The sequence below is a fragment of the Elephantulus edwardii genome, unplaced genomic scaffold, assembly GCF_000299155.1.
Source record: "Elephantulus edwardii isolate Elephantulus edwardi_28Jun2011 unplaced genomic scaffold, EleEdw1.0 scaffold00002, whole genome shotgun sequence".
NCBI lineage: Eukaryota > Metazoa > Chordata > Mammalia > Macroscelidea > Macroscelididae > Elephantulus > Elephantulus edwardii.
The window spans coordinates 15665794-15684091 of NW_006399752.1; the positions used below are offsets into that span (position 1 = coordinate 15665794).

At 40.0% G+C, this 18298-nt stretch overlaps 1 protein-coding gene across 1 annotated transcript in view; it reads left to right on the plus strand.

Moving 5' to 3' along the window:
• The window catches only part of ROS1 (c-ros oncogene 1 , receptor tyrosine kinase), a 169246-nt gene extending 165142 nt beyond the window's left edge, over window positions 1-4104 (plus strand). Inside the window, 1 exon segment of the mRNA XM_006879005.1 lies at window positions 3766-4104. Within this exon segment, the coding sequence (XP_006879067.1) occupies window positions 3766-4076 (311 nt within the window). The 3' untranslated portion in view covers window positions 4077-4104.
• The last annotated feature ends 14194 nt before the right edge of the window (window positions 4105-18298 follow it).

Genomic DNA, 18298 nt, shown 5'->3' on the forward strand with positions numbered 1-18298 from the left:
ATAATAAAAAGAAAAAAGAAAAGCTAAAAAAATTAAAAATATCCTACATCTGGAGAAGAATATTGAATGTACCATGGACTGCCAAATAAACAAACAGATTCATCCTAGAGAGGGTTAAACCAGGATACTCCTTGAAGGCAAAGATTCTGGGGCTTAGTCTGACATACTTTGGACATGTTTTAAGGAGAGACAGGTCTTTGGAGAGGGACATCATGCTGGGTAGAGTAGAGGGACAGTGCAGGAGGGGAAGACTATGAGGTGGATTGATTCAGTGACTGGGATAATCGGGATGGGTGTGTCAGAGGCAATGCGATTGGCACAGGATAGAGCACCCTTTAGGGCTGTTGTACACAGGGTTGCTATGAGTCGCAAGTGACTCAACGGCACATAACAACAACAACAACATCTAAAAAAATGTTGTTATTGCTGTTAGATGTCATCAAATTCAGTATCACTCACAGCAACCCTATGCACAATAGATCTGACTCCTGTCCTGTCCTGTGCCAACCTCATCACCTCTGATGCACTTGAGCCCATCGCTGTAGTCACTGTGTCAATCCACCTGACTGAGGGGTAACTCTCCTTCACTGTCCTCCCACCATTCCAACCATGGTGTCTTTCTCCAAAGAGCAGCCTTTTCTATCACAGAATGTGTTTAGTCATAGCTTCATTGAAGCTTTTCAGATTTTTGAGCCTCTTTAGCAAAGCAGTAAGATATTGATCTTCATTGTTATTGTGTTAGTTATACATAAGTATATAAGGATGAGAAAATGATAAGAAGAACTTTAAAAATATAAATAGATAAAGGACATTCCTATTATGGGAGAAATAATACCATAACGATCCTTATGGTCCTACTGACCTAATGGAATGGAGAGAGGATAGAGAAAGATTAGTAACATATCTGGGCATCTGATAAAAATATCCCAGTGACTTCATCCACACATTTGTGTAAACATCACCTCATCAGTCCCAGGGAGTTCGACAGGAAACAAATCTAAATGCTCCTCTGCTGTTCTAAACATAGCCAGTCAGCCGGCATAGGTCTGGTTTCTAAATACCCAGTCTTACTTGGAAGTCTTTATTTTAATATTTCCCTCTTAAACAGAGGCCATTGAGTGCATGCTGTCATTGTTTCAGAGATCTGCCTTAAGGGCTGGCCTGAAGGCTTACTATTAAGTAGTTTTAAGCAAAAATAAACAAATAACACCCATAAACACCACACCTCCTCCAACACATCCACTATTACCACTGTCTCTCTAAGCTCTTTATGCAACAAGAAGATGTACTAATTGCTGAAAGCTAGCAGGTTCAAATTACTAAATATTGCTCTAAGTACTGTGAACCAATGAAATAGTTAGCTAATGGTTTTTCTTTGACAGACAACTCCAGAATTTTCAAAATCAATTTGCCTCATAGAACACTTTAATTTTCACACAGCTCAACAGCAGCAGAAAAGAATTTAAAAATCTCATGATTCCATAAGAAGTTTTGCAACATGGTCTTTAATGGAGTAAAGATATTGTAAGGAAGCAAATGATAAATGTGTATATTACAGATTTAAATTTTTACTAAGATTCTTACTTTCATTTAGCCCATTTTTAAAATGCCTTTTAAAAACCTCCTGGTTTCCTCAATAATCTAAGCTACTGGAATATTTAAAATGAAATATTTACTCCTAATTAAGAAAATATTTTTATTGTTATTATATATAGCAAATCATTCTTACAAGCTTGTCATTAATGACTACTATACTTTGCTAAAAATCTTAACAGCCGTCCTGTTCAGCAGGTAGCTAACACTAGCTAAATTTGGCAAAGGATGAAGTTATTTCTGTGAGAGATATATTTTGTAACATAATGTGACTTCTCTGTGGTTTGAACAGTAGGATGGAAATGAAGCCTGTGAGCTCCAGGCTTTGCTCTCTTCTTCTTCAGTGGGAGGGCCTAGAAGAGAAATATGCACACAACACAGAGCAGGGAAGGGTCAGTAGTTCTTTCACTCTTATAATAAAACAGAGTTCCTAGATGGTGCAAATGCTTAACGTGCCCACTGTAGACCAATAATTTGCAACTGGTTCAAGTCTACCCACAGGCACCTCAGAGGAAAGCTCTGGTGATCTAGTTCTGATATATCAGTGATTACAAACATTATGGAACACAGTTCTACTCTGTTATCATGCATCACTATAGACACCCATTGGTTTGGTTTTGGTTTTTACGATTAAGATAAGTTCAGGGTTGATAAATGGGTAGACTTCTTAAATTACATTACAGAAAAGGTGTGATTTTGCTTTTGGAATTATTTTCATTCTTTCATATTCCTGTTTGTAAAAGCTGCCATTGTGTTGATTCTGACTTTTGATGATCTCATGAGTTACAATAGAACTGTGCTTCATAGGAAGATTCTTACTGATATTTTGGAAGTAGATTACCAACCCTTTCTTCCAAGATGCTTCTCAGTGGATTTGAACCTTTGTTTGTTCAGTTAGCAGCAAACCTACTATTTACCTCCTTCTGGGCTTCAACTGATTCCCGATAAACCAAAACTGGGTGTGCATCAAGGATAAGTGGGAAGGCAGGTAGCCCAGCAGGCTTCCCTCCAACATGAAACACATCTAGGTCTTATGCTATTTATACTCTATCCCTATCAGAGTACAAAAGCAATAGCTTTGCTTTTTTATTGTTGCATGATTAATACCCAGAAGGGGCTTGACATATGGTAAGGTATTTAACAAACATTACCTTAACAAGTAATTGTTGTTGTTGTTGTTATGTGCTGTCGAGTCACCTGTGACTCATTGCTACCCTATGTACAACAGTCCAAAACCCTGCTCTATCCTGTGCCAATCTTACTGTCTCTGATACACCTACCCGCATTACCTTAGTCACTGAATCAATCTATCTCATCAAGGGTCTTCCTCTCTTGTGCTGTCGCTCCACCCTCCCAAGCATGACGTCCCTCAGCAAGGACTGATCTTACCTTGCAACATGTGTCCAAAGTATGTCAGACAAAGCTTCATAATCTTTGCCTCCAAGGAGCAACCTGGCTTTACCCTCTCCAGGACGAACCTGTTTGTTCTCTTCACAGTCCATGATATATTCAATACTCTTCTCCAGCAGCACAACTCAAAAGGCATCAATTCTCCTTCTATCATTCCTAGTTACTTTCCAGCTTTCTGATGCATAGCAAATAATCACAAAGACAATGGCCTGTATCAGGCACACCTTAGTTTCCAGACTGACATCTTTGCTCTTCACTACTTGGGAGAGGTCTCTGACAGCAGACTTTCCCAATGCGATTTGTCTTTTAATTTCTTGGCTACTGGTACCAAGAGTATTTTAAATCTAAAGAAATAAATATTTACAGGTAGATGTTTCAGGTTGTACAGCAGAATGAAAGGATAAGAATTTTAGACAAAAAGGGCTATCTTGGGGCCATTTAACTCCTATCATAGAGCACTGCCTGTTCCACCTCCTAAGACAGAGTTAGTCACTGCTGTGCTCCCATACATGTATATACTCCTTCACTGTAGCATACAGAATGTTCTACTGCAATATATCTGCTTATGTATCTTCTCATTATTATACGTCTCTGGTACCAAGGATAGGAAGCATGTCTTGTGTCTATCCCAGCACTTAGTAATTCTCATAGAGTTTTATTGAACATAACTGTAAGGTTGATGTTGTTATGTTGCCATGTAGCCTGTACATCACAAATATAGGAAATAAAATAGATGCTAGAATAATTTTTTTTTTTTTACAGCTGAAGATGACAATATGATTTGTTCGAGTTCAAATGACATTACACCAGTTGCTCTAATGGAAACCAAGAACCAAGAAGGTTTAAATTATATGGTATTAGCCACGGAATGTAGCCAAGGTGAACAAAATGCAGAGGGTCCTCTAGGCTCCAAGGAATCTGAATCCTGTGGTCTGAGGAAAGAAGAGAAGGAACCACAAGCAGACAAAGATAACTGCCAAGAAAAACAAGTGGCTTACTGCCCTGCTGGCAAGGCTGAAGGCCTCAACTATGCCTGTCTCTCTCACAGTGGATTTGGAGATGGGTCTGATTAATGGCTCTGTTTGGGAAATACAAGGTTGACAGAACACTCCCATTAACTAGTTACTGAGGAAAAACTCTAAGAGAATGATCAGCGCTGTGTTTGATGCCAAACTAACACTAAAAAGTTTGAGAATCTTAATCTTGAAGAGTCATTTGGTTTCTCTTATGACAATCATTAAATAAACTGCCTGTCAGTCAAAAACTGAGGTCAGCCACAATAGGTTGGGAAAGTCTGAAGTGATCCACAATTCTGAAAGGGAAATACTGTCCTTGCTCAGGCTTAAGGTCCCATCCCCATCCTTCAGTCTGGGTAATCACACAAACATCTTGGTCACATGGTTAGAGACAGAATTAAGTATATTCAAGGCTCTGAAGGAGGAGGGTGAGAAGCATTCTTAGGGGGTCAACTGAACTACAGATTATCACAAAGGTAATGAAAGAAAAAAAAAATCCATACCTATAGAAGGATCCAGAACCTATTAAAAATAAACTTCTTGGACAGCTTTTGTTCTAGAAAATACCATCTTTATTTAATCACTACTTTGAAAATCTTTTGTACTTTGGAGACTTAGAAGGGCAGCTGCAGTCATACTGGGGGGGGGGGGAAAGGACTATGATGAACCATACTGAAAAAACAGGACTTTCAGTCCTGAAGTTCAATCTGTTGTAATTTTTGGTTGTATGCAAATGTTTGTGAGTTGTATGCTATTATGGAAATTAACTAATGGGCAAGATTATTTATCTCATATCTGTTTTATAGGTAAAAGAATTTAAATTGTATCAAGCATTAACATATCTTTCAAATTAAATTTGAATTGCAATGCTAAATTATGTGACTTTCAGTAACCACACAAAACAATAGACACTTAAATAAGAAATATTTTAAAAATTCTTTAGAGAAGCACTCTGACCAATACCTTTTCCTTGCAGCTTTAAAGTCTAGGTGGGAGGCCTCCTTCCATTTGCTGCCCCAGGATCTCTTACAGGAAGTAGGCATGTGACCTCCAATATTCAGACACACAGACACACACCTCAGACTTGCAGTTGAGAGTCATGGATGCAAACAGGGATACCATGCATCTTCCTTGGTGATGGTGGAGACTGCATTGGTCTGACTCCTGGCCCTCTGGAGGCAGTGATGTTGAAGTTGGTGTCCATCACTAGCAACAATGGAGTCAGCTTTGGGAGTTTGAGCCTTGTACCTGTGGCATCTGAGATAGCCAGAAGAGGCCAGTTCTACTGTCTGCTTCTAGCCATTACGCCCACCCCAGGTTGGCTTCTTAAGGTCTCCTAGGGAGTCTGTGAACTACACCATATGCTTTTTTTTTAAAGGCAGATCTTTTTATTTCTTTGTTGTTTTGAGTCGGATCCAACTGGCACAAGAGAAGATTGCCAGTCCTTCTCCAGCGGAGCATATGGTGGATTTGAACTGTGTGCCTTCAGGATTGCATTGCAACTTCTTGCCACCATACATGCTCTTAACAAATGTTTTTCTGTTAAAACAGTCAGATTCCTTGCTCTATTAGTGCCATGTAGTTTTATTATGGATATACAAGATTTCATTATTGTACAATTAGGGTGAAAGTGAATTTATAGAATATCTGAGCAGAACGGTTTATAAAATTTTCAGGTTCCAGTTCAGAAATAAATGCATACTGGCTTTTAAAAGAATTCATACAAGTAATGCAAGGAGACCTATTTAATGCAAAATGAAATAGAGATCAAAGCCACACATGCAAAATTAGTTATAAGTAAAAAAATAACCATTCAAGTGCAGTTGGTTGGTAATACTCAAAACCACACATTAATTTTGGAAACAGAGTTCAAGATCAAGAGGGGAAAATTGGCAATGGCTTAAAAAAGCATGTGAAATTGGTATTTCAGAAAAATTTAACAGGAAAAAATAGTGAGTGGTATAGATATGGAGCAAAGGAATGAACAAGTTCTAGATGATGAACTTGGCTCAGGATAAAGCAGGATTCAAAGCTGTTGCACATAGGGCCACTGACAGCACACAACAACAAATCCCTCCCTGAGGTATGAAGGCACAGCCTGAAGGCCAAGGTTCTGAGTGCAGGAAAGGAGAGAAAATAGTAGTAGAGGCCAGCTCATGGAAGCCACTGTAAGACTCTGACTTTGCCATTGAGACGGGAAGAGATTGGATAGCTGTGAGCACAGGCCAAACATGATTTGACTTAGGTTTTCTAAGGATCATTCTGAATGCTATCTGGAGGACAGATTTTTGTGAGGTGGAAGAGGGAGGCACAAGTAAGAAAATCAACAGGTTATTCCAGTAAATGAATCGCTGCCGCTTTTGACTCATGGCAACCCTGTGTGGATGAAAGTAGAACTAGCTCGACAGGGTTTTCAGTGGCTGATTTATTTGGAAATAGACTGCCACATCTTTCTTCCAAGGTGTCCCTGGGTACTCAATCCTCCAGTTTTCCAGAGTGCACTCAGGCACAGTAACTACCAGTAAGGATAGAACAGATTTCTATCAAAGCTCCATTTAATTCTCTAGTCTAGCTCCTGAGGAAACTGCAGACTGAGTCCTGGAGGATGAATGATTGTAGAGTATCCTGAGTTGAACCAATAGTAGCTTAAATCATAAATGCTTTGCCAGAGGTAGTGACATTATAAGAATAGGCGCAATTATCATAATAAAGGCTCAAGTGTATGGTCTGTGTCTCGACATCTGCTTCTCAGAGGATCAAAACGAACGTGTCATCCGATTGATGAGTCTACTGAGAGTTGATCTTCTGGTTTATGGAGCTCATTGATGACTTTGACCCGAACTGTTATCATGAAGGTTAGAAAAGGGGGACACATAACTACAGTGGGTACAAGAGTAAGTGGAAGAGCAAGAACAAATTCATTTGAAGTATTTTATTATTTAAAGATAACAGAAAATAATGAATGGGAAGACCATGAGGCCAAAGAAGAATTTTTTTTTAAAGAGTGGAAATACTATGACTCCCTTAACAATAGTGAGAATGATCTAGGAAAGAGAGAAAAGAGGTCATATAGGCAGAAGAAAGGATAATTACTGAGTTCTGTCCTCTAGCAAAAGACAGAAGTTGAGATTTGACAATGAAAGAAAAAGGATCTTTGCTATTAATTTGGCTTCTACTACAAGTGATGGAACATTTCCTTTCTGAGGTGGGTTTCCAGTTTTACTCTTTAAACTTTTACTTCAAACCTCAAATCAACCTTCATTTTTAAAATGTTTACATAAAATAAAATTAAAATGAAAAAACCTTTCTCACCTTTGTTTTTCCTCACGATAACTGATGACACTTGTTTAATATACTTAATATCTAATTAAAGGCAATGCATGCTGTAAGTAAAAATGAAAGAGATAATCTTTGGGGGGTTGCTGCAGCCTCATAAATCATGAACTTGTGTCATAAGGTATTGCATAATAAGTGCCAAGCAAGTGGCACTGACATTAGGTGCTAAGAGTTCTGGTAAGTGTGAGACTACTTGCTATGGTCTAAAGTGGGGAAAGGCTTCCTGGAAGAGGTGGAACTTAAGGTAGACTTTGAAAAGCAAATAACATTTGGATAAGAAGCCAACAAGGATGAAGGCTTTTAAATACAGTGAGAGGAATTTGCAAAGAACTTGTAAAATAGGAAAGAAAGTATTGCAGACTGGTAGAACCCAGGATAACCATGAAGGAGAATTGTGTCTTGGGGAGTTGAGTAATTTCTAGATTTCACCTGAAATCTTATCTGATGAGCTTGATGTCATTACAGTTCCTGGTTGTGAACACACAGGGCAGGGATGCAAAGCATGCAGAGTATTTTTTACACAACAGTACCTTTAGGACCTTTCTGGAAGGACAAGGGAAGATTCAATGGTATCTGCACTTTCATTTTTCCAAGACCATATCATAGTTTAAGTGGGTGCATTTTGTGACTGTAAAGCATTGTTTTTAAATTTTCAGCAAATTTTCTATCTCAAGCAAAAAAGGAGAGATGACAGTATCTGGTGGACTGCATTTTGAATTTTCAGTCTTGTTTATGATGTTTATGATTCCTTAAACACGTATCAGCCATGATGGCGCTCGATGTTTCTTTACTGACTAGTTTGGACTGTTAAGTACAAAAGAGTGAAGAATTTTCCTGTTCTCCAATTCTAATTGTTTCATGGTCACCACCTTCCCTCTTAGGGTATGGATATGACATAAGCCTTTCTTATTTTTTTTTTAAAAACCAAATAAGAATGTGTTTTTAAAAAGGATTCTTTGAACACAGAAGAAAAAAATATCAGTGGCTCTGTTCTCTGATTCTTACCAAAATCTCTTTGTCAATGGCCTTCTGTCAGCTTTTGACTGAGTGTCAAACTGCCTGAGGTAAAAAACAGATCTCCTACTTCCACAAAGCAAAGTGAAATAATTATAATAAAATAGAACCTTCAGGCAAGTGTCCTTAGGAAATTCCATAGGAAAGCAAGTACAATGGAAGAAGGAAGCCATATGATAGAAGGAAAAAAATATCCAGTTGCTTTCTATGATGGAGTTCACATTGGGTAAAATGCACAGAAAAGATGGGATTTTGCCTAGTAAAAATAAATAGCAGAAATACCAACAAAAAGAAATTTTTTTTGTTTTACATTTCATTTCTTGATAATACTATTATGAGCACCAGAACAAAAAAAAAAATGCAATTGTGAAAAATAAGGACAAAGTTGTTAAGAATTAGGAGGAAAGTAAATGAGCTTGTGACATTTTTATCAATTTTAGTTTCTAGTGAGTGTTTACTTAGAAATTTACGATCCTTGATCTGTTTTTGCTAATGAATGAACTTTTTTTTAATTTGGTGTATTCTTTAAAATGGTCCCAAAGTATAGGTAGATAATATATTCTTCTAGTTGCAAGGATATGTAGACTCAGCTATGCACTCCAATAGTAAATGTTGATAAGAAAACACCCAAAAGGACCTAGCTGATTCAAGTCATACAGATATTGACTATTGTTGTTGTTAGGTGCCTTTGAGTAGTAGACAATTCATAGCAACCCTATGAACAAAAGACCTGAACACTTGTATAACTTTCATCGTTTCTCCACGTTCATAGAGTTTCCAGAGGTAAGCCATTTGGGAAGTGGATGCTGCTCCTGCTTCCAAGCTTGTTTTAATCGGAAAGCTCCCCCAAACACTGTCCACCATGGGTAACCATTATCATATATGACACATTAGTGTCACAGTGTTTAGCATCACAGCAACCACGAGTTACCTCTGTACAGCAATGCACAGAGCAGTGCTATATCACCTAGAAGAATGTTTGACCAAAAACAATTAAAACCAGGCCTGGAGTGGCATCCACTTCCAAAATGGCTTGCCTCCAGAAACTAGATATTGATTAGGGAAAACAATTGTTTAATTCTTTAGGTCTGTCTTTCAAATTTTAATTTACTTTGAACCAAAACTTCTTATTTGTAATAATAATTATGCATTTATCAATTTATGTATTCTGATGTGATTGTTGCTGTTGTATGCATGTGAGTTGGAATGGCCCCATAGCTGACCCTCAAAGGGGGTCTTCAGAGGTAAGGAGATTGTCCATTCTTCTCCCTTGGAGAAGCTGATGGATTTAAACCATGAGCCTTTGGGATTATAGCAGCTTTTTACCACTTGGCCACCAGAGTAGAATTGCACAAATAGCTTTAGCCAGTTTGCAAACATTGGGAGATGAAACAGAACAAGTGTTTATTCAAGAATACAGGAGAGGGGTTGGAAATACATTGTTGCTTGTTTTCTAGGCAAAACAATCATTTGCAATAAGGCAGAGGCAATTTGCAGGTCTTAATTTTTTAAAGGCACTTGGTTTAATAAGAGTTCACTAGAGAAGTCCTAAGAAATAATGTTTAGAGTCCCTATGACAACCATAGTGTGGAGAACTTTAGATTTTCCTATTATAGGTTAAGCCTCGTTTTTGTTGTGAAAAATTCCAATTGAAGGTTGATATGTTTTATTGAATAATTATTATTCTAGGAAATTAAATATACATATTCCTGAGTGTTAAAATATTAAAACATTGTACCCTTCTGAGAGAATTGACAGACCTACTGAAGAGGAGCTTGACTGAAGAGAACCACTGCTATGGGGACCGTGTCCTTTGCTACAGGGAGGTCAGGGCTGAAAACAACTGGGAGTTGCTCTTTGGAGGCAGCTTTGCCTTTTTAGGTTAGGAGGGTCTCTCTGTTTAGGATAATATGATTGACAGCTCCACTCCAGCTCCAATTAGCACCCTATAATTTATTAGCTTCTGCTTTCAGATTATGCGTTAACTTCAGAAATATTTCAGTCATGGACACAGCAGCTATCAGGTGTCTCTTCCCTGATCCAGCCCTCTGGAGCTGGACTTAAACACAAGGAAAGAGCAGTACAGTTGGTCTGTCAAGTGAGAATAACCATTTGTGTCTGTGCCTGAGGGCATACGGTGCAGTCTGTGATTTTTCCTTAGGCCTGCATCAATATGTGTGTGCATGTGACACACTTGTGGGGATACCGTTATTGGTGTTACTAACCTAGGAAAGGAGAGGGAGAGCTGGTGTTGAGGAAATGTGAAACATATTATCATTTAACTGTTAATTGTGCAAATACATCTTAACTTAATTGCAAATTGTCAACTATAGTTGCTTGCAAGCATGGCCTTAATGATACTGTCTCTAAAGGATTTGTTCATTTACTCCAGAGAGATATTGTAGCTGATGTTAGATGGATCTTGGCTGAAAGCAGGGAATACCAGAGGAATGTCTATCTGTGTTTCATTGACTATGCAAAGGCATTTGACTGTGTAGATCATAACAAACTATGGCTGACTCTGAGAAGAATGGGAATCCCAGAACACTTGATCGTTCTAATGCGAAACTTATACTTGGACCAGGAGGCAGTCGTCAGAACAGAGCAAGGGACCACTGCATGATTCAAAATTGGGAAGGGCGTACGCCAGGGATGCATCCTATCTCCATACCTTTTCAACCTATATGCAGAACAGATTATCCGGGAGGCTGGGCTCTGTGAGGAGAAATGTGGGGTCAAGATTGGTGGACAATTTATCAACAACCTGCGTTATGCGGATGACACAACTCTGCTTGCTGAAACTGAGGAGGACCTGAAGCGCCTGCTGCAGAGTGTCAAGGACTGCAGCCTACAATATGGATTGAGGCTCAATGTCAAGAAGACAAAGATTCTCACCACTGGACCAATTGGCAGCATCAGCATGGATGGTGAAGAGATTGAGATTGTACACAGATTTAGTTTGCTTGGCTCCACAGTCAACAGTCTTGGCACCAGCAGCCAGGAAATTAAAAGGCGCATTGCCATGGGAAAGTCTGCTGTTAGGGACCTCTCCAAAGTGCTGAAGAGCAATGGTATCTCTTTGGAGACTAAGGTGTGTCTGATACAGGCCATGGTCTTCACAATCACCTGTTATGCATCAGAGAGTTGGACAATGACCAAGGAGGATAGAAGGAGAATTGATGCCTTTGAGCTGTGGTGCTGGAGAAGAGTATTGAGAATACCATGGACTGCTAGGAAAACAAACAGATTTGTCCTGGAGAGGGTTAAACCGGGTGGCTCCTTGGAGGCAAGGATTCTGAGGCTCCGTCTAACATACTTTGGACATGTTGTGAGGACAAACCAATCCTAGAGAGGGACATCATGCTTGGGAGGGTGGAGGGACAGCGCAGGAGAGGAAGGCCCTCTATGAGGTGGATTGATTCAGTGACTGGGATAATTGGGATGGGAGTGTCAGAGACAGTGTGATTGGCACAGGACAGAGCGGAGTTTAGGGCTGTTGTACATAGGGTCGCTATGAGTCGCAGGCGATTCGACGGCACATAACAACAACAACATAATAAATCTAGAAGGAAGAATATATAGACATTGCAAAGTACAGCCAAAACGTGAATAACCTGAATGCCAATTGTCAACAAACTGTTGAAGCAATTGTAAAAAGGAATATTGTTTTCTGTTTATTTTTAATATTTCTCCAAATACCTTTCTTTCATTATTTTTTCCATGCTTCAACATCATCCTAATGAAATATATTTTAAAAATTAAATTGATAGCTATGGTATTTATACAGGAAACAAAGGGTTTTTTGTTACTTTTGTTGTTTTGTTTTGTTTTTAAAATCTCCCTTGCCTCCAAAGTAACCAATCACCAAGGGCCAAAGAAAGCACATCTGTTCATTCTGATGGGACTGTGGAAGGGTGTATGCACACAAATCCAGAGTTCGTGAGTCTTAAGCCAAATGGAGGTTTAAGTGGCATTCAAAGTTGTTTCCCCGGATGGAAAAGGGCACTGAAAATACAGTTCTTACCCAGAAAGAGTGGCAAGAGAAGTTTGCTGCTAGGGAATCAGAGTCCCGACACACCTACCTGCTCCTCCCATGCAGGCCCGAATCAATCTTAAGTCATTGCTAGATTTTCCCATGCATTGAAATAGAACTTCAAAGGGAAAATGAGATGGGATGGCAACTCCTTTTAAACTAAAGAAGTAGAACAGATAGAGTTCCCTGTAGTTGGATGACTGAGTTCTCAGCCAGAGGGCAATCGGCAAAAGGATTACTTGGTGGCGGAGAGCTGTCTCTCCCCTTTTCATCACCTCTCCCTCCGCTTGGGCCAAGTGCAAAAGGAAAGCTGTGGGTGAGGAGAGTGCCAATGCCAAGGGGTATGATTAGAGGAGAATCGAACTTTTTTTTTCTTCTCAAAGTTCCTTAACTGGATACAATGCATGTTAAAAAAGGTCATGTTTGGCTTTTATCTGCCATCCATCCTTTCTTTTATATAATATTTTCAACTAGTAGAGTGTTCTCCAATTTACATAATAAGTAGCCCCTGGGCACAGTTCAGTGTTCAATTACAAGTAGAAAGGCTGGTTATTCATTCAATGCCACCCAGAGGTGCCTCAGAAGTCAAACCTGGTGATCAACTTCCAAAAGATCACAGCCTCAAAAAACCAGGAAGATGTACGTATGTGGGGTTGCTTTCAATCAGAACAGACTTTGACAGCAACTAACAACAGCTCATATAAATGGTTACACTAATGTTAAGACTGGTGACCTGGCAGGTAAAGAGTTGTGCAGCCAACACAAAGGTATGAATGCACGAACAGCTCCACAGAAGAGAGATGGGCAGACTCCTCTTAAGTGATTTACAGCCTCCAAAAACCTGCTGGAGTGTCAGCTATGAGTTGGCTCTGACTCTATGGCTTTAGATGTTCTTCTTTGAGGAATAGGAATCTTACATGGTATATTGCTGCTCTTGTCATCGTCATGTGCCACTGAGTCAACCACATCTCACAGTGACCCTGTGAACAATGGCGCCGAACCTTACCTTGCACTGAACCAACTTCATCATCTCCAAGACACCTGACCCCGTTGCCACAGCCACTGTGTCAATCCATCTCATCCAGGGTCTTCTCTGGCAAATACCTTGTACCCTTCCACCAAACAGGATGTCCTTCTCCCAGGACAGGCCCCTCCTGAAAACAGGCACAAGTATGTGAGATGGAGTTTCAATATCCTTGCCTCTAAGGAGCAACCTGGTTTGCCCCTCTCCAGGACAAGCCTGTTTGTTCTTTTGGCAGTTCATGTTCAATACTCTTCTCCAGCACAACTTAAAGGCTACTCTCCTTACACAGAACCCAATCATTAACAGTCTTAGGTCGATCTGATTTTCTACGTTGTTGTTGTTATGTACCATTATATTGGAACTGACACATTATATTGACTCTGACCCTCCAGTGGCCTTTCAGAGGCTGTTAATCACATGGGAGGAGAATGTCCATATGTCTGCCACATAGCAACTAATGGATTCGAACCACTAAACCCTGAGAGCTCCAATGAACTTCTACTTTAGAAAGGCACAAAATGGAGGGAATGCTCTGCTTCATGTGTCCTATGTGCCGGGTCACCAGAGCCCAGCTCCTCTGTTTACATGGTCTTTTCAGGACTGCTCCAAAGGCCAGTTCCAGTGAATGAGTCTCCTCACTAGCAACCTGATATTCAGGTCAGATGCAACTCAGGAGAGGGGTTTCAGTAATCAGAACCTCGTGGCTGGGAGAATGCTCCCTGAGTTCTGACCATAGATCTTGTGAGTGCTCACGCAGCCAGGGCACAGATAAAATGCCTCTTCCAAGGGGAAGACATACGTAGAATGTCGAATGTCTACCAGAGAAGACACTGCTACACTTTACCCTACAAATACTGGGCAGCTCACTGGGAACTTCATGCATTTTATTTACACTTGTATAGTCTAGTGATTTGTGCCTGTGGAACATGGATTAAAAAAATCCACAGAGAAGTCCAAAGTTAATTTTAGTTATTGCATCAATGTCCAAACCTCAGGCTGACTCTTACAGGACTTGGGTTAGATGTGGTGTGAAGAACTTGAGAGCAATGAAGGTTGTTAAATAATTAAATTAATTTCGAAGACAATAAGAATTCTTTCCTAGAGAAGAATATAAATCTCTATCTGAATAGTCTACCAAACCCGCTGCCATGGAGCAGAACTGCCTCACAGGGTTTCCAAAGCTCCCTTTGTGGAAGTTGACTGCTAATTGTTGCCTCTCAGAGCAGCGGCTGAGTTTGAACAGTCAATCTTTTAGTTTGTAGCTGAGTTCTTAGCCAAGGCTCCACCACAGCTTCTTCTGGTAGTGTCCAGGTAATCTCATTTGATGGAGTATGGACAATACCCTAGGATAGTTCCTTTGAGACCTGAATAAGGCATAGTTTATCTAGACAAAGGATAGTTCCTTTGTAAGTTCTACAAATCATCAGACTTTTGCTGCCCTACCTTTTTGTCCTCCCCTATTCATCTTTGTGGAGGAACAAATAAACTCAAACAGCTCAAAGACAAACTTAGAACTGGACAAGTAGTGAAAAAAGAGTGGAGTCTTCACCTGGGATGCCTGGGCTTGCATCCTGGCTCTGTCACTTACAAACTGCGAAAGCAGGGCAAGGTCATCCTTCTCTGTGTGCTTCAGCTCTGGGGGTTGAGTTTTGTTAGGTTTTTTTAAAGAAAAAGAACACTAGCCAGTCTGTTGTCAAGTCAATGTTGATTCTTGGTGACACCATGTGTTGCAAAGTAGAACTATTTCGTAAGGCTTTCTTGGCTATACATCTTTAAGGAAGCAGATTACCAGCCTTTCTTCTGCGTTGTCTCTCGAGTTTGAACCTTTACATTAATAGTCAAGAACAAAACAACTGCACTACCCAAGAACCTTTGATACTAAAAAAAATCCTCATTGTTGTTTAGTCAGAACTCACTCACCGCTGACCCAGCCAGATGGTTTCCAGATGCTGTGGAAATTGCACAGGGGGCTACCCACCTTTCTCCTCTGGAGCACCACTAGATTTGAAACAACCATCTTATCGAGGAGCAATGAGGTCAGTTTGAGGATTAAGGTGCATCTGATTTAGGCCATGATCTTTATGATCACTTGTCATGCATCTGAGAGCTGGACAATGAATAAGGATGACAGAAGAGGAATTGGTGCCTTTGAGCAGTGGTCTTGGAGAGCATTACTGAACACCCTATGAACTGCTAAAAGAATAAACAATTATGTTTCGGAGAAAGTGCAACCAGGGTACTCTTTGGAGGCAAAGATGATAAAGCTTCACTTCACATACTTTGAGCATGTTGCTCAGAGGAGATATTCCTTGGATAGGGACATGATACTCAAAAAGGAAGAATATCAGCAAAGGAGAGGAAGACCTCAACTGCGTGGACTGACACAGTGACTACTGCAATGAACTCAAGTGTGTCAGGAAGTGCGAGGATGGCACAGGATAGGGCAGAGTTCAGATCTGGTGTTCACAGGGTCACTATGGGTCAAACTTGACTCAACAGAACCTAACAACAACAATAACAACATCTATGGATTCCTACCCACCAGACCAATCATACCCAGAATGATTTATTATTTAGTAGGCCACCAGAGCTCATTATGGAACTTAAAATAAAAGTCACACGAATTGTTGAGAGGCTTAAATGAGTTGATCTATGTGAAACCCTCAGTTTAGAGCCTGGCTTATGACAAACAACAAACAATAGGAATTGTTGTTTTCATCACATCTATTGAAGAATAATTCTACAGTACCTCGTAGCCATGGTCTTCACAATTGCTTGCTATGTACCAGAGAGCTGGACAATGACTAAGGATGGAAGAAGAATTGATGCCTTTGACTTGTGGCGCTGGAGAAGAGTATTGAACATCCTATAGATCGTCAAGAAAACAAATTGGTTTGTCTTGGAGGAGTTGAAATAAATTTCTCCTTGGAGGCTAGGATTTTGAAGTTCTGTCTCACATACATTGGACAAGTGGCCAGGAAAGACCAGTCCTTAATGTTTGGAAGGGCATAATGTTTGGAAGGGCAAAGGGACAGAAAAAGAGAGGAAGACTCTGGATGAGTCGGATTGACTCAGTGACTCGGATAATGGGAGTAGGTATATCAGAGACAATGAAATTGGATCAAGATAGAGCTGAATTTTGAGCTGTTATACAGAGTGTCACTATGAACGACAAGCAACTCGAAGGCACCTAACAACCACCACCACCACCACCTTGTAGCTAAGGAAAAGAGTATTTCTTTTGTAATGAGCTTATTTACTCCAATAGTACCAAAGTATCAAGTGAAATAAGGGACAGGTGATTTTGCTAAGCTCATCCTTTGACTAAGGTTTTTAAGAGCCCCCAACTCTTCAGACTACCATCCAAGATAAACTGTGTTTCATCTCTTGATAAAATGCAAGCTCAAGGTGTGAACCACTAGTACTTCTGTGCGTCATCATGTACATGAGGCATCTGAACAGAACACAAAACACCATTTAGACACTCCAGTGAAAGAATCAAGTATCTATGCTAAGATAAAAAAAAAAAGAACTATCAATTTCTAAGAGTCTTATCTTTATATACTGATGTTGAGTCAGAACTGAGTCATTGCTGATGTACCATGGGATTTGGGGGTCTGAAAATAGATCAGAAAGTGATTTCCAGATTCCTGGTCTTTCTCCTTCAGAGCTGAGATTCAAACCAACAGATTAGTAGCACAAATCCTTACCAACTACACTACCAAATATCTATCCACCTATTTCTCTACACATCCATTGATCGACCTGGCTCCTCATCTCATCATAGTTTGGTATTCATATCTTATGTCATGATTTAGTTTCAAATGTATTATAAATATTTCAAAGTCACTTTTATGACTCCTGTGTCTTCAGAGATGAGAAGCCAAGAAGTGGCAGTAATTTTATTCCTCTCACATATTGGGAGCATGTGTTAGGAGGGGCAGTCCTTGGGAAAGGACATTATGCTGGGAAAGTGGGAACGTGAGCTTAATGGAGGAAGACTCTCAGGAAGATGGAGACCCAGTGACTGAAACAGTGAACTCAAGTTATCAGAGATGATGTGGATGCACAAGATAGGGCATGGCTGAAATTTGCTATTCATATGTTCTCTGAGTTGTATTCAACTCAAAAGCACCAAACAACAATTTTGTCATTTTTCTCTACCATCAAGTCAGAATCGACCCATAGCTGACCCTCCAGCAGGTTTTCAGAGGAAAAAATCACATAGGAGGAGACTGCCCATCTTTCTCCCATGGAGCAGCTGGTGGATTCAAACTGCATGCCTTCAAGTTGGCAGCACAGCTCCTTACCATTAGACCACCAAAGCCACCCAACAAAAATAGAATAATTCTAGAAATGATTTAGTGAGCCACAGGTAAATGCTTTCTTCTCACCTCTGCTGTAACTCATTGAATGCTAACAGGCAAGCCCTTAACTTCTCTGGGCCAGGGCTGTCTGATCTGAGAAACAGAGGGCGATGCCCAATCTCCCACTCCACAATCAACAGTGAGGTAGAAAGGAATGACAGACTTTGCAGCACAGCAACACTTTGAAAAAGCTTCGAAACCCACTATACGTTAAAGAAGTATATTACTACAAGGAGGCCTAGTAGTGCAATGGTTAAGCTCTTAACTGCTAATCAAAAAGATGGTGTTTCAGACCCACCCAGCAGCTCTACAAAATGACTTGGCAATCTTCTCCCATAAAGGTAACAGCCAAAAAAAGGCAGTTCTCCTCTGTCACAGGGACACTATGGCATCTACCAGCAATGACAATGTTACTACTGACATCAGATCATATGACCAGAAATAATTTTACTAAAGAAAAACCAAGATGTTTATTTTCTATTTATGAAACAACACAGTGAACTTG